At 48.6% G+C, this 20,749-nt stretch overlaps 9 protein-coding genes across 9 annotated transcripts; 4 read left to right on the top strand and 5 right to left on the bottom strand.

Annotated features, from left to right (window-relative positions):
* Positions 1–116: 116 nt before the first annotated feature.
* N7508_004741 (uncharacterized protein) lies at positions 117–5,295 on the bottom strand (the record flags this gene model as incomplete). Its single annotated transcript, XM_058462807.1, has 15 exons — positions 117–330; positions 389–775; positions 823–903; positions 963–1,575; positions 1,628–1,692; positions 1,749–1,799; positions 1,852–1,923; positions 1,972–2,095; positions 2,151–2,694; positions 2,745–3,195; positions 3,271–3,568; positions 3,628–3,861; positions 3,911–4,181; positions 4,243–5,013; positions 5,068–5,295. 15 exons carry the CDS (start codon positions 5,293–5,295, stop codon positions 117–119), a joined length of 4,404 nt encoding a protein of 1,467 aa, XP_058319285.1.
* Positions 5,296–5,600: 305 nt separating this feature from the next.
* N7508_004742 (alpha/beta hydrolase) lies at positions 5,601–6,374 on the bottom strand (the record flags this gene model as incomplete). The annotated part of the gene is made up of 1 exon (XM_058462808.1): positions 5,601–6,374. One exon carries the CDS (start codon positions 6,372–6,374, stop codon positions 5,601–5,603), a length of 774 nt encoding a protein of 257 aa, XP_058319286.1.
* A 365-nt stretch (positions 6,375–6,739) lies between these two features.
* N7508_004743 (RTA1 domain-containing protein) lies at positions 6,740–7,821 on the bottom strand (the record flags this gene model as incomplete). Its single annotated transcript, XM_058462809.1, has 4 exons — positions 6,740–7,018; positions 7,075–7,312; positions 7,364–7,751; positions 7,809–7,821. The coding sequence occupies 4 exons, from the start codon at positions 7,819–7,821 to the stop codon at positions 6,740–6,742; spliced, it is 918 nt and encodes a 305-aa protein (XP_058319287.1).
* A 1,088-nt stretch (positions 7,822–8,909) lies between these two features.
* Positions 8,910–10,144, top strand: N7508_004744 (branched-chain amino acid aminotransferase; the record flags this gene model as incomplete). Its single annotated transcript, XM_058462810.1, has 4 exons — positions 8,910–8,940; positions 8,990–9,163; positions 9,222–9,838; positions 9,911–10,144. The coding sequence occupies 4 exons, from the start codon at positions 8,910–8,912 to the stop codon at positions 10,142–10,144; spliced, it is 1,056 nt and encodes a 351-aa protein (XP_058319288.1).
* Positions 10,145–10,580: 436 nt separating this feature from the next.
* Positions 10,581–11,704, bottom strand: N7508_004745 (uncharacterized protein; the record flags this gene model as incomplete). Its single annotated transcript, XM_058462811.1, has 3 exons — positions 10,581–11,246; positions 11,302–11,466; positions 11,522–11,704. 3 exons carry the CDS (start codon positions 11,702–11,704, stop codon positions 10,581–10,583), a joined length of 1,014 nt encoding a protein of 337 aa, XP_058319289.1.
* A 290-nt stretch (positions 11,705–11,994) lies between these two features.
* N7508_004746 (pyrroline-5-carboxylate reductase family protein) lies at positions 11,995–12,920 on the top strand (the record flags this gene model as incomplete). The annotated part of the gene is made up of 2 exons (XM_058462812.1): positions 11,995–12,043; positions 12,094–12,920. The coding sequence occupies 2 exons, from the start codon at positions 11,995–11,997 to the stop codon at positions 12,918–12,920; spliced, it is 876 nt and encodes a 291-aa protein (XP_058319290.1).
* Positions 12,921–15,546: 2,626 nt separating this feature from the next.
* On the top strand, positions 15,547–16,887 carry N7508_004747 (uncharacterized protein; the record flags this gene model as incomplete). The annotated part of the gene is made up of 1 exon (XM_058462813.1): positions 15,547–16,887. One exon carries the CDS (start codon positions 15,547–15,549, stop codon positions 16,885–16,887), a length of 1,341 nt encoding a protein of 446 aa, XP_058319291.1.
* Positions 16,888–17,271: 384 nt separating this feature from the next.
* Positions 17,272–19,263, bottom strand: N7508_004748 (cytochrome P450; the record flags this gene model as incomplete). Its single annotated transcript, XM_058462814.1, has 6 exons — positions 17,272–17,951; positions 18,010–18,372; positions 18,431–18,691; positions 18,743–18,802; positions 18,862–19,012; positions 19,069–19,263. 6 exons carry the CDS (start codon positions 19,261–19,263, stop codon positions 17,272–17,274), a joined length of 1,710 nt encoding a protein of 569 aa, XP_058319292.1.
* Positions 19,264–19,554: 291 nt separating this feature from the next.
* N7508_004749 (uncharacterized protein) lies at positions 19,555–20,543 on the top strand (the record flags this gene model as incomplete). The annotated part of the gene is made up of 2 exons (XM_058462815.1): positions 19,555–19,683; positions 19,743–20,543. 2 exons carry the CDS (start codon positions 19,555–19,557, stop codon positions 20,541–20,543), a joined length of 930 nt encoding a protein of 309 aa, XP_058319293.1.
* Positions 20,544–20,749: the final 206 nt, after the last annotated feature.

The following is a 20,749-nucleotide window of genomic DNA, read 5'->3' on the forward strand; positions in this document are numbered from 1 at the left end:
CTGATATATTTTTTCAACCTTGGAATACCAGCCTATCATTTGGCGTTACCGCTCAGAAATCATCATGAAAGCAAAATATATCTATTTATGATACTATCGCAAGGCTATATATCGAGTCAATCACGTACAAACAGCTCCACTAGCCTCGAAGCCGAGTCCTCGAGAAGTTCGACCGGGTTACCCATCTCCACCAGCTCACCGTCATCAAAGACAGCGACGAGATCATACAAACCGACATGCTTCAACCGATGTATAACAGAAACAACCGTCGTTCCAGGCAAACCTCGATTAACAAGCTCATGGACCTTTTGATCGGTCGCAGGGTCGGCACTACCGCGGCAGGTTAGTTGAATTCAAAATTGGAGCGAACTGACTGTTCTAGACAAACCTGGCTGTTGCCTCATCCAAAACCAAGATTCTACTCTTTTTGACCAACGCGCGCGCAAGGCAGAGTTGCTTCTTCTGGCCCCCGGGAAGAGATTCGGCGCTTGTATCGTCTTCTCTCCCGAATCGCTCTTTGACGGACTCCCACAGTTCGGCTTGTTCTAATGCTTCAATGACTTCTGTGCCAGAATGCTGATTTTCAGGGTCAACATTGAGTCGGATTGATCCTCCTAGGATCACTGCATCCTGAGGGACAATAGAAAGCGTCGAGCGAAGAACTTCGTGGGGGACTCGGGATATGTCTTGTCCATCGATCGAGATGGTGCCGGATATCGGATCAAGCATACGGAAGAGAGCCATGCATAACGTTGATTTTCCGCTTTGTGAAACACTGATGTCAGTTCAAATTGCTTTGACATTCCTGCGAAAGCTGCTTACCTGCCACTTCGGCCACATATGGCAATCTTCTTTCCTGCTGGGATAGCAAGTGAAAGGGATTTGACGGCGAGTGCATCAGAGCTATTTTCGGTCAGATATTAGCTGCGACTGAGTATTTCGAGCCAATGTTATCCACTTACTCGTACCCCAGACATAGTTCCTGTATTTGAATGGCTCCCAGCTCGGGCCAGCCTGGCGACGGGCTAACTGGCGAGTCTGTGGACTCTTTCGGGGTTTCCTCAGAGAAGTATTTCACACGCTCAACTGCCGCGAGACTATTCTCCAATGTACACCACACATCTACCAAGTCGGACAAGCTTGGTCCAAAGTTTGTCAGATTGATCAGCGCAACACCCAAAAAGCCGCCCGAGAGGCCACGAGTGGCTGTTGTGACACCAACTAAGATCAACGCTAGACCGAGATTCACCAGATTTAGTACCAAACCCAGCCATCGCTGCGCACAGAGGAGGAGATAAAACGGCTTCTGTGATGCATCGAGTGCTGTGGCAAGTCGTTGCTCAAATTCCTTCTGCATATCGAATGCGCGAATCACATGGAGGCCATTCAGCAGTTCAATGAACTCCGTGTACAACGGACTCTTGGCTTCGATATCAAAGAACCGTAATTGTCGTGACGTTCGAATGTATAGCCGTTGGGTGAGAATACAAACGCCGAGGATGAAAGGGATGGTGGCACCAAGATAACGTGAAGACGCAGCAATGATGACGAGTTGTGCGACGCAGGTTGTGAAGGCTGGATGTATTAGCGAATCGCGCGGGCAGGTATTGGGAAGACACAAACTGACAGATAATGGTGTTGGCGAAGGCCATAGGCAACTCCATATCGACCAAAGCCATATCCTGACTGAATCTGTTCAAATGGTCAGAAAAACTGTTGGTATTCAGCTTAACGGATGAAAGACGAACCGGTTCACTGTGATTCCTGGATCTGTAGAAGTGAACACAGATGCGACGGCCCTGTGAATGTTAGCGACTCTGTTCACTAGCAGCTTCCGAAAAGGATACCCACCGCTCAACAGTCTGGACCAGTTGCAAATGCAGAGACTCCGCTGAGTCCTTCACCATGTTGCAAAGCATGAGCCTGTTTAATGTCAGACTAAGGGGCGAGTTTGCGATGATCGAGACCAACCATGAAGCAGCAATCAGTGAGAAGACGGCCATGAATCCAAAAACAGCGTAAACCCCGATCCAGTAGCCCAACCTGTTATTAGGGTGGTCTACATTAGAGGCAGTCCACCATTCGAGCCAAATTTCTGCAAGCAAAACAGATCAGTGACAATCGTCGAATATCTACAGGTGAGGACTCACGGGGAAAGGAGGAGAAGAATACATAAGATACAACCAGAAAGACGGCGAGGCCCAATTTCCTGAAGCCCAAGGAGGCAAAGTAGTATTTGTATGCACCCAGTTCACCTTTCCGACGGTCGCGAGGGTCAGCAGCCGCAGTCTCAAACCTGGCTTCCAGGGCAAACGCGAATGGATTCTGGGATATGGAAATTGGCGCCTCAATAGGAACCTTCCCTGGACCGATTGGCTTCTCGGAATTCTTCTCAGCGTCGGCGGGGGATTTGCGTTCGAGCACCGTGCCATCACCACCGAGAGTGATGATCTGGTCAAAGAGACTTGGGTTTTTTACTAACGTATTCTTGTTATTCTCGCACATTTGCCTCGGTTCTTCCAAGTTCTTACCATTCTGTGTTGCAAGGATGGCTGTTGTACCCGTCTGCTTTATCAAGCCATCAGCGCCCAGCAAACGATCGAAAATATGCTGCATGGAGAGATTATCAATTCCTGAAAGGGAGTCATCAAGCAGAAGAAGTGGGCGACGCGAGTATATGGCGCGCGCCAACGACTAGCGGAGTGTTAGCTGTCACCCTCAATGCACCAATGAGGTATACTAACAATTCTCTGCTTCTGCCCTCCACTCAGGCTCGTGCCTCCACTGCCAACCATTCCTTCGTTCAGCTTCTGGATGATCTCCTCCAATGCACAAGCATGAATTACGGTGTTGTACCAGGCTTCATTGTACGGCATGCCGGCGATGATGTTATTCCGAACAGTGTCGTTTCTGAGCCATGGTTGTTGTGAGCAGTATGCGATACCGGTTCGTAGGTCGACTGCGGAGTCAACTTGGATAGAGTCAAGTGGACATGGAAGCTCTCCCAATAGGGCCTCAAAGAGAGTCGTCTTACCACATCCAGAAGGTCCCACCACTGCTGTTAGTGTCTCGCGCTTGATTTGGAGGTTGAGATCCTGCAATATTGGCTCGCTGTCTGTAGTGCGCCAGAACTTGCCGTCTACAATACGGATCAAGTCACGACCCAGCGTTATCGAAGATGACCCCCTGCTGCTACTATTGAATTCAATATAATTAGCACATATTTCCGCTTATAAAAAGGGATGAAATTCTCATTGGTGCGATACATACGCTGGCCTCGGCTCAACTGACGGCATTTTCTCAACAGACGTGGTGACCGAGTTCATCAAGTATCTGCTGTCATTCCGGGCATCGCGCTGAAGGAAATTCCCTATGCGTTCGAAGCAGGCAAACATTGCAATCACGCCAGGTAAACTTTGAATCAGAATACTGAGCGGACTGCTCAGGAGATTGAAGATCGAAAGCGCTGGGAAGGCTGTCGCAGCCAAAAGTGTATTTCCATGATGTGAAGCCAGTGCAGTATATACTGCAAAGCCCACCATGGGGGAAAGGGTTGGCGTGGTGAATGCTTGAATGGAATTAGCTTTTTCAGGAACATACAGAGCCCACACTACGAGAGGAACATACAAAGGCCAATTCCAACAGTCAGGAAGCGTCGCATGGTCAATGATACAACCAGCTCGGTTTCCCGTAGGCCCTGAAGTAGCGCAGAGGAATATTTGCTTAGACCAGACATCTTGATGCCTTTCATGGACGTGAGTATCTCAGTGGTAACACTGACTCGCTTCTCCACGGCCTCGACCCAGCGCTTCTGTGCGTTGCTGATGCTTTTACCGAATGTCGCAATCACAAGCATGCTACCTTTTACCTGTCAGCATGCTAACCTTTGCACTTTCCGAATATAACTTACAGACCGACACCACAATCGGAGCGATGGCACCCGCCCCAAGCTGCCGTTTGAGAAGCCACAATGCCACACTGAATGTAAAGAAACTGACAAATGATTCGTGAACGTAATGCAAGCCTTGTATAATGCGCTCAACATCGGTACTCATCAGTGTCAGTGGTGCCATATCGGATTTCTGCAGTTCAAGGGATTTTCGGAAAATAAGAAGAACAAGAGTTCCTCGTATAGCGGTAATAAAGCGCACAATCTGGTATTGGCTATATGCCGTTGTGAGCTAGACATCGTTAGCAAATAAATTATAGTATTATTCGACGATCCAACGTCGCATAACTCACCGCAATTCCCAGGTAAACCAATCCGTACGCGACGAGGAGCCCCCATGCCACACTCTGAGGATCAGTGTCATCGCGAGCATCGTACCAGTTCAGAGTCCGTTGGATGAGAAAAGGCTGGATGAACTGAAACGCAGCCTGGGCGAATCGCGTCGGAGTTGGGATAAGAAATAGCCATCGAAATTCCCATGCGAGCAGCAAGAAGAGATTATGCTTGCTCCTTCCAGTGACCTTCTTCTCCCATACCACACTCACAGTCCGCGATAATCCTGCGCTGGTAAATTCGGTCTCGCATTGAGAGAGCTCAGGAAGTGACAGTGGCTTTCCAGCAATACCCCGCCACATGAGTGGATTGAGCCAGACAACGAACATGCGGTTGATGATGCCGCTGAGTGCCTCGGGCGGATATTTGTTGTAGGGTATATTCAAGACATTTCGTTTGGTGATCTCTTCAACCACCAGGAGCAAGACTTTCACTCCTAGAATGGAAGATAAGATACCCAAGCATGCCTTCGTTTCGTCTGACTCGGCGAGAAGTATAATGCGTGCGATGTCCGTGAGTCCCCACGCTATCGCAAATAGTTGCCCGAAAGATGAAGCGCGGATCTCCCACACGTGGCTGACCACCACCGCCAGTGAAAGGAATACCGAGCAGCAAAATTGCAGAGCCGCGGCACAGATGGCGAAACGTCGGGCGGCGCCGTGGAGCGAACCCAGTGTAGCAACTGTGATAAGGTATGCGAGATACAAAAGCACCAAGAGCGTGCAAATTATCTAAAGAAAGGTTATTATACAGATCACCGAAGCTCTCATAAGAGTCGAAAATACCGATTTCGCGAAGACTACACGTCCGTGGAGCGCGACCTTCTTGGTCGGACGTTGCCACGATCTCCGTATCGACCAGATTGAGAACCCGACTATTCCAAAGCTTGACAGCACTATAGTTAAAATGACATTGCCGAATAATAGTTGCAAATCACCAACAGCACTCTGACCGTGGAAGGATGGGACGGAATTGAGGACGTCTCTGGCATAATGGCCAATATCTGCACGCATCGTGGGAAATTGACTCCCAAAAGGCGCTCAGCGAAATTTATTCGAGCCCTTGAATCAATCGCTCAGCACTTTTCACACTGAAGTTGACGTTTAGGCATTCATGAAAGGGTGTCAGACGCCCCGCTAGACCGAATCAGCCGCTGCTTAGGTGGTACCACCCCCGGGCACGACAATTGTCATCCAAAGTTCTGTTTTATCTTGAATCTGTCATATATTTGCATTACGACTACTCTGTTCCTTGATATGGAGTTTCTGGATCCAAGTCCTGGGACAAACTTCTATTTTCAAACACCGTCTACCCGACGCTAAAGCTTGACAAAGCCCTCGGGAAGCTCCTTATGTTCAAACCACGCCGCGGCAGTCGCTGCAAATAGCCGCGGATCCTGACGATTCCACGGATGTCGCATTTTCAAGTGCGTGTACGCGATAGTCTCTTCATTCAGCTCTCTCCCGATCACCATCAACTTCACAGCATCACCCGGGCTATCCTTTGTAGGCACTAACCCCCCTTTCCCCGCTGCAACAATCAGAGTGCGCGCAGGCCATGGTGATGGCCACTGTGTAGGATCCTCCGGTGAGACAATCTGGCGACACAGGTCAAGTGTACAGACATTGGTATCAATACGTGGGATGTCGGCACCATCCATTGCCCAGCTGATAAGAGGCCGGCCAAGGCAGTTCTCCACACGCGGCATCGCCCACGCTGCGTATGGAATATACGGCGTGAGTGACGTTTGAGGGAACATTCCAAAACCCGAGATGAAGACCGAGTTCACCACATCTGGTTCGGTACAGGCCAGGCGGATAGCGACCTGAGCACCCAGACTGTGGCCGACAATGTGCGCTGAACCATTCGCGTGTGTGCGGATCAGCTGGGCAATCTGTCGCGCTGCGAGATCCACTGAAAACGGCGCGCTGGCGGACTTGCCATGGCCTGGAAGGTCTGGGACCAGGAGGTGGTAAGACGTGAGGTGGGGGATCACCAGATCCCAGTAGAGACCAGATACCAAGGCGCCATGGATTAGTACGACGGTGGTCTGGCCGGCGTTGTGTGCAGTGTGGTACAGCTCGAGAGACATGGCGAAGTGATACGATGACCAGTGGGGGGACTCCGACTTCTCTCCGACGGTGTGTCCACCTCGGTGGTGCCACCGATGTCCGTGCACGATCGCCGATCCCGCAGGTCTGCCGAGATTCTAGATCTTTCCCCAAATTAGGGTTTGAAGTAAACAACCGTGGAAATCAACTAGCCTCGAAAGCGAATGGTTATGAAGTAACTCTCTACACCTGGGCAGCAGCTTATTTAAATATTTTAACCATGTAGTAGGTGATCAGTACTAGTGCCCAATGTAGTACGGACAATTCATTCTATATTTTTATAGAGATTATCATATTCATGTAACAACCCACTCCAACGCTTGAGAATGAAACATAAGACGTCAAACTAGACCGTAGGAGATGTCAAGCTACCTGCCTTGGCCAATTGCTTCGCCTGCTTCTTCGCTTGTTTGGTGGCCTTCTTTTCCTCCTTGCTGAGTTTCGGCCAGTTGGCGTCCGGTCCAACAAAAATCTTACTGGGGTGGATCACATTGAAAATAACAAGGGCGAAGAACATAGGTAGGGAATCGAAAATATACATGAAAATCTCATGGTTGCCGATCGTCGTGGCGAGCTTACTGGTGTTGGCGCCCGCGAACTCGATGATGCGGAAGATCACTCGGAACTAATAAATGTCAGAAAGCTGACATCCAGCAAAAGTTGAGATTTTGGGGCTGATACCGAGATTAAGGCGAGAGATAGATATAGAGTGTATAGAACAGGTTGAACGCTCTTTGCCCTTTCGGGGTCACATTCGCGAGCCAGACGGCGGCGGAAAATCACGCTCAACACAATGAAACAAATGATGAAAAACTGTTGCAAGGCAACACCAGCGGTATAAATATGCAGACCAGTGTTGATGGTGCTGTTATCGTCGGATGTGGTGATGGCGGCGCCAGCCAACTGGAGAATAAACATACTGGCAAGGAAGTCGTTAGCGACGAAGCTTCAGCCAGCAAAATCTACTTACCCGACATCCAAACTAACGAAAAGGATTCCGACGCGCCGTGCTGCGAATCCACAAATCTTCTTGTCGGGAAGACAGTAGTTGACCAGCCGTCCGAGCAGCAGGAAGTCAAACGCGTTCATCCACATTGGAGCAATCAAAATCAGAATAAACTGCGCCTCGTAAACCTGGGATAAGTCGACCTGATGGATGCAGACCAGTCGCAGGATGTACGAAACAGTCTCTAAGCCGGCACCCATGCTAATGATCCAGGCATTGCGCATCCGGTACTGGTATGTCTGGAAGATGTGAACACATGTTGTGAGACCGAAGAGGACTGCGAATAAAATTGCAGCTGGCTCGGAGGGACAATATGACCAATACACATTTGGATTTTGGAAAATCGCAGGATCTGGCATGTAGCAGTTAGATGGTTACTCGGAAGCTCGAAGCGCGAATTGAAACCTACCGCAAGTGGGCATTTTCAATTTTAAAATCTGGAACGCGGATTTGAGATAATAGACAGGAGGACAATTGAAATAGCAACTTTACAGACGATTGTTGGGGAAATTACTAGATAAATTACTTATGCAGTAAGCAGAGATAGATAGGGCTTACAGGGGCCGGTGGCATCACCATCTTGGGGTCCACCTTCTTTCTTTGTTGGCTTTTTTGGCGTTTTAGAATTCCACAAAATTTGAGGCAGTCACTTAGTTTGACGTTTCGTTTTGGTACCCAAATCCCCCGCGAGATAGAATCGGGTCCAGTAGTCCAAAGGCCGACCCTCTTACCCCGAGGCTCTGGAGCCTCAAACACCCGACGAGTCCGAGGTTATGGATTAGGGGCCGGAAAACGGCGGCCCGACCTCGACCTGGCTTACAATTTATCCACATTGTTCTGTGACCTGTCAAATCCTGCGTTTCAAATGCAAAGCTTTCCTGTAGGAAAATCTGATCATCGTCGTATACAGTTGCCGAAGTTGATACAGCTGCTATCTACTCGGAGGCATTGGATATTTCTGTCTAACGAGCAATTGATCCGGCCATTGGTGAAGCTATTATAATATCAAGCACTAGATGGAGACGCCTATTCTGTAGAATTCAACCTCCACAATTCACACCATGTATTCTTTTCACCTGTGTGCATACATGTGTAAAGAGTAGATCTCAGAAACTGGTCAGAAGCCATCGGAAGACCCCAGACTTCGACCAATAGCCTTTCTTGGTATATTCGAGACATAATGGGATGTTGATGTCTCAACGGCTCGTATCGGTGCAGCACCCACATATTCCGGGGGAGATATGAACCTCAGTATGGTGAAGTTCCCGCTTACAAAATGTCAGCCAGAGGCATCAACCTTAGGAATATTGCATTCCATCATTTACTACAAGACTCAGCCGTCTGCCACTCAGCATACATGGCACATCCGTAGTGTGGCCACCATTCATCGTGCCACCCTACCGCTGTTCTGCATCTCTAGAAGATGCTTATAGACCTCTATGGTATAGCACTTCAAAGTTCAATCAGAAACCGACTCAGGCTCTGCAATCCTCTATATTCAATTTCAATCATGTTCCCCGAACCCGCCTCCCAGGAAATCGGTCCGTTCGATAACCCAAAATGAAGCGCACCGTAACTAATGACTTACAGACTGGAACAAGTTAAGTCTCAAGGGCCTTGACTTAACCTCCCATGTCGAATCCCATTACTCCACCAAAACTGGGGAATGGTCTGCGCCTGAAATTGTGGCGTCACCATACCTGAAGGTCCATGGCTTGTCGCCCGGCTTGAACTACGGACAGCAGTGTTACGAAGGACTGAAGGGTAAGCAGAATCAATCGATCAGTGTTTGTCCGGTTCTTCGTGATCTTAACAAGACCAGCCTGTCGCACCGCCGACAATCAGATTCTACTCTTTCGCCCGAAAGAACACGCCAGCCGCATGCACCACTCGGCAAGCACGGTCTCCATCCCCAACGTACCCGAAGAGCACTTCCTCGCCTGCGTCAACCTAGTCGTGGCCGCTAACTCGACTTTCGTCCCCCCTCACGAAAGCAACGCCCTCCTATACGTCCGTCCAGTGGCCTTCGGGTCCGGTCCACAACTCGCTCTCACCTCGCCGAGTGAGTTCACCTTCGCGGTATTCATTCTCCCAGGCTCTGCCTACCACGGCGTCATGGCCCAGGATGCTTTGGTCTGCGAAGGCTTTGACCGTACTGCGCCTCTCGGGGTAGGCAATGCCAAGGTTGGCGGAAACTATGCTCCCGTCATGAAGTACACCGACCAGGCGCACCGTGAAGGCTTTAGTCTGCTTCTCCACCTCGATAGCCTTACTCACACTGAGATCGACGAGTTCTCTACATCTGGCTTCTTGGGTGTCAAGGCCGGCGACAAGCCTACTTTAATTGTTCCCAGCAGTCGCAATATTCTTCCCAGTGTTACGACTGATACTTGCATTGAAGTTGCCAAGTCACTTGGGTGGAAGGTTGAGAAACGGGCAGTAAGTTTTATCTTTCTTTTTTTCACTACTCGTAATTTAGTAGGAATCCGAATTTCGCTAATAGCCCTCCAGGTCAAGTTCGATGAAGTTCCGTTCCTGGACGAAGTTATGGCGGTCGGAACTGCGACGCTACTTCTGCCTATCAAGTCTATTACGAGGAGGTCTACGGGCAAGAAGATCTTGTTTAATGAAGGAAAGCCTGAAGCTGGCCCGTGTTGTGAGACCCTTCGCAAGGCGATTGATGATATCCTCCGCGGCAGAGGGCAGGGCCCTGAAGGCTGGAGCGTGGCCGTTAAGGAAGTCTGAGACATTTGCCAATATTTGCACTCTCTTCATTTGTTTAAAGAGTACACTCAATACAACATTATATGATTTGTGCTTCGTTGGATATAACCGCTAGAAAACAAATTTGCCTGAGATAGTTGGCGAACTGGTGAATTCGGTGATCGCCCTGTATCCGTGCATATTTTTCAATGCTAAGGCATCTTGAATCAATCTCCAAACATCTTCAAATGATTTGTTTCTCTCGTATAAAGTATGGATAAATTACTCGACTTCAATAATTCGTATTCTTGCGGGCGAGAAAAATCAATTCAAACGCGAGTCACTCAGATCAACGTATATAATTTCAGCCATCTCCAAATCATCCCAATAAAAATTTCTAAAGCATAAATTCTTTCCGTTTTGATAGCTGCATGGGGATATCTCTATTCACGTCCCCCAATACAGTCACGCGCTGCGTTCAATACGCAGCCTTCAATCTCGACTGATGGTACTCAATAGCCGTGATATCCTCATACTTAGCCCCCTGAACAGGATCAACAAAAGGGGCCAAAGCGCCGACCGAGGTATTCCTATTCGCCTTACAGAAATAGGCAATAGAGAACCTCTCAGGGATAATACCCTCATCCACCCCCTTCAGATTCGGCGGAAGGCTGACCTGATGCAAACCCGCAGGCAAGACATCGTTTGTCCAGCGCTGAAGCGTCTCTGACACGTTGATGATCATTTCATATTGCGACACCGGGACCACAGGGATGAACGATGTGCCGTTGGTGTCGAGACGATTCTGGAACTCGAGTCCTGAAGCTCCAGATGTCCACAACATGGTCAGAACACCGAGGTCGAAGTGCGGCCAGATGCGGTTAACCTTGCCTTCTTGGATGGTCTCCACGCTGATGGTAGGGTAATGGTTCATGCGGAGCTCACTGGCATCGTGGATGCGACTCTGGAAAGTTGCTGTGGGCAAGGACATGGAAATTTCAAGAGCTTCGAGGAGTTGAAGACTGATGCGCTCGCTGTCTTTGTAGAACGATTGCATGAATGTGCGGAAGTCGGGAAGATCTTCCTCTGATGGCCATTTGTTGGGATACGAGGTATCTTGTTCGTGGCCTTGATCAAAATGCTCCTGTGAAACGGTCTCCATCAGTATCGTTTTTGGCTCTCTCCGGACGAATACTTACTCGAGAGTCTGAGAGCCCTTTGGATGTTTTGCCTTTGATCAACTTGCTATACAGCGAGGAGGAACTCTCGGCCCCCAAGCGACTCCAACCTCGTTGCGGGGCTGGGCCAGCAACATTGGCAATGCCTTCTTTTGACTCATGTGGCATTTGGAAAAATTGATCGGCCTGGTCGTTTCGTTAATTCGATCATTCTTGCAAAGGGCTACGCATCGAGACTTACAAATTGAAAGCACCGATCGATATCCTGGTTTGGGATACCCGAATTTATGATCCTTGCGAATCCATGTGTCGAGAGCGATTGACGCAGCAAATCGCTACATTCTGTCTTTTCAGTTGCTGACCCTTGGGTGAATTTTTGAAAATCGATGATCGGGATAGAAACAGAGGACTCTGCTGACGGCATGATGTTAAATTATTGAGATTTGGGTCTCGTGTTTGGATTTCCAGAAAGCGCAGTCATGATTTGGTTCGCCATTTGACTTTTAAGTAGTAGGTTCTTGAATACTAAGTTGTCCTGCGGGAACGGTGTTGAGGTTTTCAGCCCCATGGTGGTGCCACTAGTGGTTGTGCCAACCATACCATCCGATGTCTAAAGGGCCAGGAAGGAATAGAAGCGGGAAGAAAAGCAAAAAAGGAGCTGATGAGAGCAAGGCAATTTTGATTGCGTACTTCCAGTTGAAGAACTCGGAACTCATGGCTGAACGTCGCGTCGAAGAAGTGAAAGTCGCGATTCTGGGGTGCGGTAAGCAATGCAGGAGATCTGCAAACGAAATAAAAATAACAAATCAATAGGAAAACTGGGGACTGCGATTCTTCAGGGTCTGCTTCAATCTACAAATCCCGAATTGCGCATGAGTCATGTTACAGTGACTACAAAAACGCTTGAGGGGGTGAACCGAATCAAGAATACCATCGGCTTCATTGATTTGAACTCTCCCAAAGTAGAGTTCTGCAGTGGAGACAGTTCAAGAGCTGCGCAACTAGCAGATGTTATCATAATCGGGTGCAAGCCTAAAGCTCTCTCAGAAGTCTTGAGCGAATTACCAGCACAAAACGGAAGAAAAATCCTGATCAGTCTGGCTGGAGGCGTGACGCTAGACGATTTAGCTCGCATGTATCGATCTACTCATCCCATGACGGGGGACGAAGTTGATCCTTTCATCGTCCGCGCGATTCCCAACATTGCCGCATCACTACAACAATCCGCGACCGTGTGCTCGAGCTTAACGCAAGATGGCCGAGACCTGACTGCCCGTTTATTCAACATGGTCGGTCGCACAAAATGGGTTGCAGAGGAACACATGTATACTGCCTCGGCATTATGTTCATCGTCGCTGGCGTTCTATGCTGCTATGGTCACGGCCGTGGCTAGTAGTTCTGAGATGCCGGCGGAAGATGCGCTGGAGTTGGCTGCTTTCGCGATGCAAGGTACAGCGAGCTTAGTGCTGGCGGGTCGGGCCCCTGAGGCTGTCATATGTCAAGTAGCGACACCAGGGGGCTCCACGGAGGCAGGACTTCGCATTCTTGAAACACGGGGTGTAGCGGAGTCGTTGGTTTCCGCTATGAAGGAGACCTCGGAAGCGACGAGAACAATGGGAAAAGGAGCAACTCAATCATGACACCAAAGCGATTCTCCAATATTTGCAGCTTGGACCTGTCTGTAGAGCTGTCGGTTTCCTATGTTCCCTGGAATTGCTGTTGTGTGCCGCCTTGGAGGGAAAGATTCATCCATCGGATGAGCAGTTACCTTGGTGTCTCTGGTGCCCAGGTGAGGCCTTCCCGGGGACCTCACGTCCGTCTGTAGATATTATCTTGTACATAGGATAGACACCTGGGGATGCTCAATGAAATGGCTGGAATCGGTTTTTACTTTCGGTTCTCCATACTTTATTCTTTCTTTCTAATGGCATGAGTCTATAAATGACCATTCTCTATCCATAGATGATTCTGGACTACCCGAACCCCTATGGCCAGAGATCATGGAGAAAGTGACGTTACTCCGAAATTTGACCATATATGGCGTTATAGCAGTGAGCTTCTCTCTGCTGCGAGATCCATATACAGTGAGACTTCAGAGTAAGATGTCAGAATGCGGTCGTCACAGTACGGACTATTACGGGCATAGCCAATTGAGTACTTGAGAGTGTGATTCCTATATACTATAGAAAGTGCAGATTGAATAGGGGGTTGAGCTTCCGCGATCTTCTTGCCTCTTAGGGTTTAGTGTCGGATTGACAGATACTGGTATGTGCTAGTATTGAGGTGTCCCATTGAGATGCATTGATGTTGTTCTATCTGGATCTTGCTGTTGAAGCGTTATCAGATTTCAGGAGTCGTTCCTAGCGACGCTGGTATGCCGAGCGTACCCCGTTTACCATACAGAGACAGAGACAGAATGGGTACTTGATGAATAACCCTGTCCTTAGTGGTAAAAGACCACCCCTCAGTTCGACATTTAGCGCCCTCACCCGTGCCCCCGTTCGGGTTTAGTGCCATCTCTGGCCGCTTTTACCGCCCCTAACCCCTGCCTTCCATCTATAAAACACCGACCACCAGGTCCGTCTCTAGATTTTAGGCACTCATCCTAATTACCAGAAGCACGAAATTGCGAGCAGGCAGTGCAACTGGGGAGTGCGCTATGCACAGGCGCACGCAGTACCGGTCACCGTTCTGGCTAGCCCGATGGGTGGAAAGCTTTATCAATCGCTCGGATTTCCTGTTATCACATACATAACCGTGGAGGTCGATTGTGAGCAGGAGAAGCTCTTCATTGGGGTGATTGTGCTTGACAACTCTAAGCCAATCGGGAGCTGAATGTGGACCACTTCGTCCTCAGGTGGCATCACTCCATGGGCACACTAATTAAGCATATTGTGAGATAATTAATGACATGTCCCCACCTGGGCACTATGCAGTACATGTTCACTTCCTACTTTTACGCGCCAGGCTCGTTACGCTTTTTGCCATTACCTAGGCAGAACGTTCGACTTAATCCCATATTTCATATACCTCGGTTCTATTAATGAGAAACAACTATAATAAACACGTACGAACACATAATTTGAAGTGTGTGAACACACAATTTTGCGAAACAGTGTTCAGCATGCCATGTCAGCTCGAACTTCTGTGTGACATGGCTCATAACGCTACTCGTACTGACCCGCTGTAGGCAATGTATTGGTGGGAATGGAAGGGCATTGGACTCAGCAGTGATCACAACCTTGGAATTCTCCTCTCGACGGCATGTCTGGAGGTGAAGGTAGCAATAGATTCATTCACATCAAATCATGGGTAGGATGTAGAAAATTACGATGACAAAAAGAAAAAAAGAAAGCGGTACAAATCCCCCAGAAGGATTGCGCATCTTTTCTCGGGATCGACTACGCCCGGCAATTTCAGCTCGGCCTTTGTGAAGGGACCAATACTATATGGCTCTTGGAAACCGTCGGCTTAACTACTCCGCTAGTAAGGGGATTTGTCTGAAAAAATACCCGTTCACTCGATGAAGTACAAACATTCGTTAGGTCACGTGATATATCGACCCACATTAATGCAGATCATCAAAGCTTATTTGCCAACTCCACAGAACAAACAGAACAACAAACGACCATTTCTACTTTGTTGAATCTTTCAATATTATGATAAATCATATGATTATTCGCATTTACTCTGGCTTTCACCCTCATCTCCGCCGAAATAATCCTCGAGCGGCTCGTATGGTTCTCAAACTAGTTAGTGGCACCCACCTTGGAAGCACAGATATCCGTAGTGTAATGTTCTAAGGTTGTTACTTGCTATTTTGTCCTATTATACCAAGATGTCTCTAGGGGCTTTTCTTTGCTTTGTGGCCTGATTCATGAATGTAGCATCGCACTCGATACCATTTTCCGAATTCTTTCGCAAAAATATATGTTTCTGTTTGTCCTGAGGTGGCACCACCCCATGGGCACACTAGCTAGGTAAGAATAACCTGCATACCAAGGGAGCTACCTAGGTATTATCAGATAACTACCTAGGTAAGCCAACAATGTCTCCCCCCCCCCCCCCCAACACACACACTATTCAACAGATCTTTCTTTGCTGATCTGACGCGCCCAACCCAGGCGCTCCTCCCCAGTCGTCATCAGAAAGCCTGACATAATTTCAGAGCCCCTGGGGAAAATTACCCTGACCCAAAGACAAGGCATGTACGAACATATCCTTTGAAGCGTGCAGGCGAAAGCGTTTGACAAAACAGTCTTCAGCATGCCCGGCAGAATCGATACAAGATGGCGTGAAACAGCACCCGGCTTGTACCAGCGAATGGCAACTCCGATGGAGCGGTGGATGACAATGATCACGGAGACTGGCCGAAAATTCGGTAAAGAGCATTTTGTCCTGACGGTAGCGCTGAGGTTACAACTGGAAGACGGGTTTCCAAGCTTTCTACCGGAGCTGCGTCGGGCGTGGGGGGTTATCCGCCAGAAGCACGCCTCCATCGCCAGCGTTCTAGATCGACACTCTGGCATCTGGACCTACATTGCCCCCTCCAAATCTGAGACTGCCAGATGGCTCAGTGAGACATTCATTGTGATCCCGTTTGGCATGTCTGTAACTGCACTGCGAAATCAAACTCGTCCACCAAAGCGACCAACGTTATTTGTGCTGCCTTCTTCGGGAGAAATTGTCTTGCAGGCACCTCATACCTCAATTGATGGCAAAGGACTTATGCTTATCGTCGACAACTTGCTTAGCATTGCCTCCTCCGTGCATCAAGAGGATTCCAGCTATAACATCATCAGTTTATCGCCTTCGTTTCGAGTGGCTGCTAGTCTTCCTCCTGTCAACAATGACGATAGGCGACGAGCAGCAGTGGAATTGCAAAGATTCCTCTCCGCACTCCCAGCAATGTCCTTGCCCATGAAGATACAAGACAAGAGATGGAGTGACCGGGCGCCAAAACGAACGAACCGGATTGTCCGAGCTTTGCCCGAGAGCGAGACGCGGGCTTTACTGGCGGTGCTGAAAACAAAAGGCCTCACCATCACGCATGCCGTCCATGCGGCAATCGCATGCGCAACGAAGAAATTTAATACTAACCCCGTCTCCGAAGTATACGCGGGCGCGTTCAATGTTGATGGACGCAATGCCTACGGAGGCAATACACTCGACCACCCAGCAACGCTTTACAGTACCGGGTGGTTTCCCACGATCAAAGTATCCGATTTCTCGTCCGTCGCGAATACATTTCGACGGGGATATACAAGTGTCCAGAAGGATGTAAGACTTCCCAATGTCATCGATGAGCTGATCGAGCAAGCTATGCCGTTTATGACTGGATCGGCGCCTTCCCCGGCAGATGCTTTATTGAGTAGTCTCGGGGTGGTGGAGAGCGTGATACAACACAAATACTCCAATGTGGAAGTAATGGACTTTGAGATTGCATGTGAAGTCCTCACTCCTGCGATCGACATATTCCTTTATACTTGGCGCGATCGGATCACGCTTGCGGCTTACTTTAATGAGACATATCAGGAGGCCGAGAAGGTCTCGGAATTCTTGGGGACGGTGCTTGATATTTTGAATGTAGAGTTAGATCTTGGATAGAGATACTATCCGCGTTCATGAAATGGAATTTGGAATTTACTGTCGCTTTCATATCATCTTCACGTATTGTTTGGTTATATCATGCCCAGGTACGTTTTGTCGTCTCATCTAAAGCCAACTGGTCAACTGTACCCTCATTTTCGTACTTCACCATCTCTATCAGAGTTCTATATTATGACTCGTACCAAGCGCTATATCTCCATTATCTCGCAGTTGATTACAGACCCAAGTAAGCGAACATTTCCCAGAACCAACGCCGGCTTCAAGTTCACATTCATTGCAGATTTATCCATAAATTCAGAGGATACGCCTTGATCCGACTTCATATACAGGCAGAAATTGCTTTGAAACGCACAGCCTCCTCAATCCGCCAGTCTTGACTTATCATTCATCGCGAGACCAGGCCTTTGCCTTCACCATCGGACCATTGCGACAGGCAATGAGCCAATCCTTCACTTGGTATTCGAAAACGCGATGACGTCCATATTCAGCACTCTTAGACCCTTCACCAAGACGAGATTCCTCACAATGAGTTAACTGAATATCACAACTAACCAAAAGCGCCGCAAAAGCAAGCATGATCTCGTTCATCGCCAGAGCCTTGCCAACACATCCCCTCATACCAAGAGAGAAAGGATTGAATGCAGCCTTTGCTTCTTCGAGCTCGAGCGCCGCCTCCTCGGAATATTGACCGTTGGCATCGGGCTGACTGAACCACCGCTCCGGTCGGTACACGAAGGGATCACGGTAATACTTGGAGCTATGGTGAATACTGTAGATACCGGTGCCCAGCTCGCAGCCCTCGGGCACATACTCGCCGCCAAAGGACAATCCTCCGGGAAGGACTTTTCTCCACAGAGCGCTGCCGACAGGAGGGGACATGCGCATTGCTTCGTTAATACAAGCGCGGAGGTATTCGCAGGAGTTGAGGGCTGGGCCCAGACGCACATCGTTGATGTCGTGGAATGCGGAACGAACTTCCGCTACTGCCTTTGCGTATGCGTCGGGGTATCTGGTGAGGTAGAAGATAGTCGCGGATATTGAAGTGGCAGTGGTGTCAGATCCTGAATTTGAAAAAACGTCAGCGATTCTATCTTTCTTCTTCATTCGTGAAGATCTTACCGGCCACGACAAAGTTCAGACTTTCGGCATTCAACTGATCGCGGCTCAGTCCCTCCTTAAGCTCATCGTCCTTGGCTGCAAACAAAATGGAGAACGCATCTCCGGTGATATCTGTTGCTTTTATACGATCCTTGATGATCTTTCCAACGAAGCCTAAGAACACATTTCGTGCCTTGATCGCTCTACGGAATATATATCTGTCCATCTTGCGCCAAGCTAGCATAGGCGCCTGCGATAGAATGCCAATTCGGAAGTTGACACCTGAAATAACAGGAATGATGAATCTATACTTAGGATCTTCCTGCAGATTGTAGCAGAGTCCGTAGATAACAGATGTCATCACGTCGAAAGCAAAGTCACCAGCTAGATAGATTAAGCGGTTAGAAGGTTCGAACTCTATAACATTAAATTCTAGACATACCGAAATCGCCGATGTTCAGAGACTCAGTCCATCCATCCTCGGCCTTCTTGCTAGATAAAATTCGATTCACAAGTTTGGTGACGTTAGTCAGAATCCGCGGCTCATACAACCGAAGCGAGGCATCGGAGAAACCGTGGCTGACCAGGCGACGCTTTCGCTCGTGAATCTTTTTGTCAACTTCAGTGAAGGTGCTCGCAACTTTCAGGTTCATGACCTGGTAATCGGGAGATTTTTGGATTTGTTTGGCTGATTGGTAGATTTCTAGAGAGATAATTAGATCAGATTACTCGGCTTTTAAAAAATAGTCCCAACCTTTCAGCCCTTCTGTCGTGTTGACTAAGAGGCGATGAGGAGAGTAACGAACATAGTCGCCTTAATACAGCAGTTGAGTTAGCAATGTTCTGTGGTCTCTCGGACTCCGCGCCACATACCATACTTCTGGTGGCACTTCCACATGTCCAGATGAAGATCACCCTTTAGTGCATGGTATGCGCTGTAAAGGATAGTGAATTTGGCCAAAAAGGGCCCGGGGTACTTAGCATACGGATGCCAGGTGACAAGGTATACTGAGCGAGCAATTGTCTAAGGTTTCATTAGAATTCCTGTCGACCGATTTTGGAAATTGGTGATAGACTGACATATACAAGGACCAAGGTAAGCAGAATACCCGCAGAAGCTCCAAAGTAGGATTTCAGACTATCCAGAAAGACAGGAGAATTGAATGTAAGCCAAAATTGAGGATGCGATTTGGATGCATCGTCAATGGGGGCGATGAACTCCCGCGCGAGGCCTCCTAGGAAGCCCAGAGGCACTTCCGGTGTATTGTTGAGCATGATTGTCAAATTTCATGCAAAGAAAGAGTTAAAAATACGAATTCTTCAGCTGTATTAGAGCAACAAGTCCTTCATTTTAATTTATGTGTAAAATATGAAGCCTGGCGTTTGGGGTCTATGGTGGTGCCACCGGTGGATGTTGAGCCCACCCACCCACGGACTGTCGTTCCACGCGACGAGTGAGATTCTAAATATACTGAGCTGACTCTTTTCATTGCAATTCGCAGTTTTGATTTGCTTTTAATTGTTTTCTACTGGCTAATTGGGAAACTTACCGCTGACCCTATCGCGATGGCCCTGTATTCCTGCATCTCCGACTATGGAGAGAGTATGTGGCAGATCATTCGAGCCCATCCCTGGGCCAGTATTGGTGTTGGACTTCTTCTAACCAGCGCGAAGAGTCTACCGCTGATGTGGCATGTTTGTAACCCCGTCTTCTCGCAAAGTTGTCCAGCTACTAACCGTGTTCACCATCTTAGGCTCGACTTATTGTCGCTGTTCTATACCATTCCGTCACGAAAAAGTCCGATGTCATTACTGCGGCTAAGCACGGAGGGCAGGGTATTTTTGGATACATCGTGACCAGCTCCCGCAGTCCATTATACGAGTGCGACATCAATGGCCACAAATCCGACAGTACCTACTTCAGTGATCTCGACATCAACCGCATCCACCTTCTCACGAGGCTTTTCAAAGGTGCGGGCGATCTTTCTCTGCGCCCGACTCGAAAGAGCTCCAAAAGCCAGAAAGATCGGCCCAAGAAGATGCGAGTATTACTTGGAGGAACCTGCTGTACATTCCGGAAGGAAGTCAAGCCGTACTCCGCCTACGAGATTCACTCGCGAGTCCTCGCCTGGGATGAGAAATGGTTATATGTTGTGAGCTACTTTGTCAAGCCGGGATCGGCGAGGAAAATGCCCAAGATCCAGGCATCCAAGGCTGATCATCCGGAGAAGCGGGAGGAGGTTGCGGCCCTGGCGAAAGGGATGGTCTTCACTTCGGCAATTACCAAATTTGTGTTCAAAGAAGGTCGCAAGACTATTCGTCCGGAGGATGCTCTAGAAGAAATGGGACTTTTGCCCGATAAAGCCACTTTAGAGGCTGTTACTTTGGCGAACGGGGACATGGCCTGGAGCTGGGAACAAGTTGAAAAGGAGCGGGAGGCAGGTATGAGGACCGCGCAACATCTGATTGCGCTGGATGATCTGCATGATCAATTTGAGGATGTTTCGAGTTACCCGTCTCTAGGGAAGTTCGGCCTCGTTGGAAAGTTATTCTGAGATTGATTTGTCTACGTGTCAACTGGTGTATTTAGCTATGAACCAAGCAAGTCGCTGGGAAAAATGTAAACCTCAGCATCCTTGCTGTACGGAATAGATATGATTTTTCTCTTTTGCTCTATTCGTGTCTGAAAAATTATTTAGTCCGCTTCTGAATCTAGACAATAAACGTTGTGCTTGTACATCAAATGACTACTCGAGCCATT

The sequence above is a fragment of the Penicillium antarcticum genome, assembly GCF_028974205.1.
Source record: "Penicillium antarcticum strain IBT 31339 chromosome Unknown utg000005l_segment0_segment0, whole genome shotgun sequence".
Classification (NCBI taxonomy): domain Eukaryota; kingdom Fungi; phylum Ascomycota; class Eurotiomycetes; order Eurotiales; family Aspergillaceae; genus Penicillium; species Penicillium antarcticum.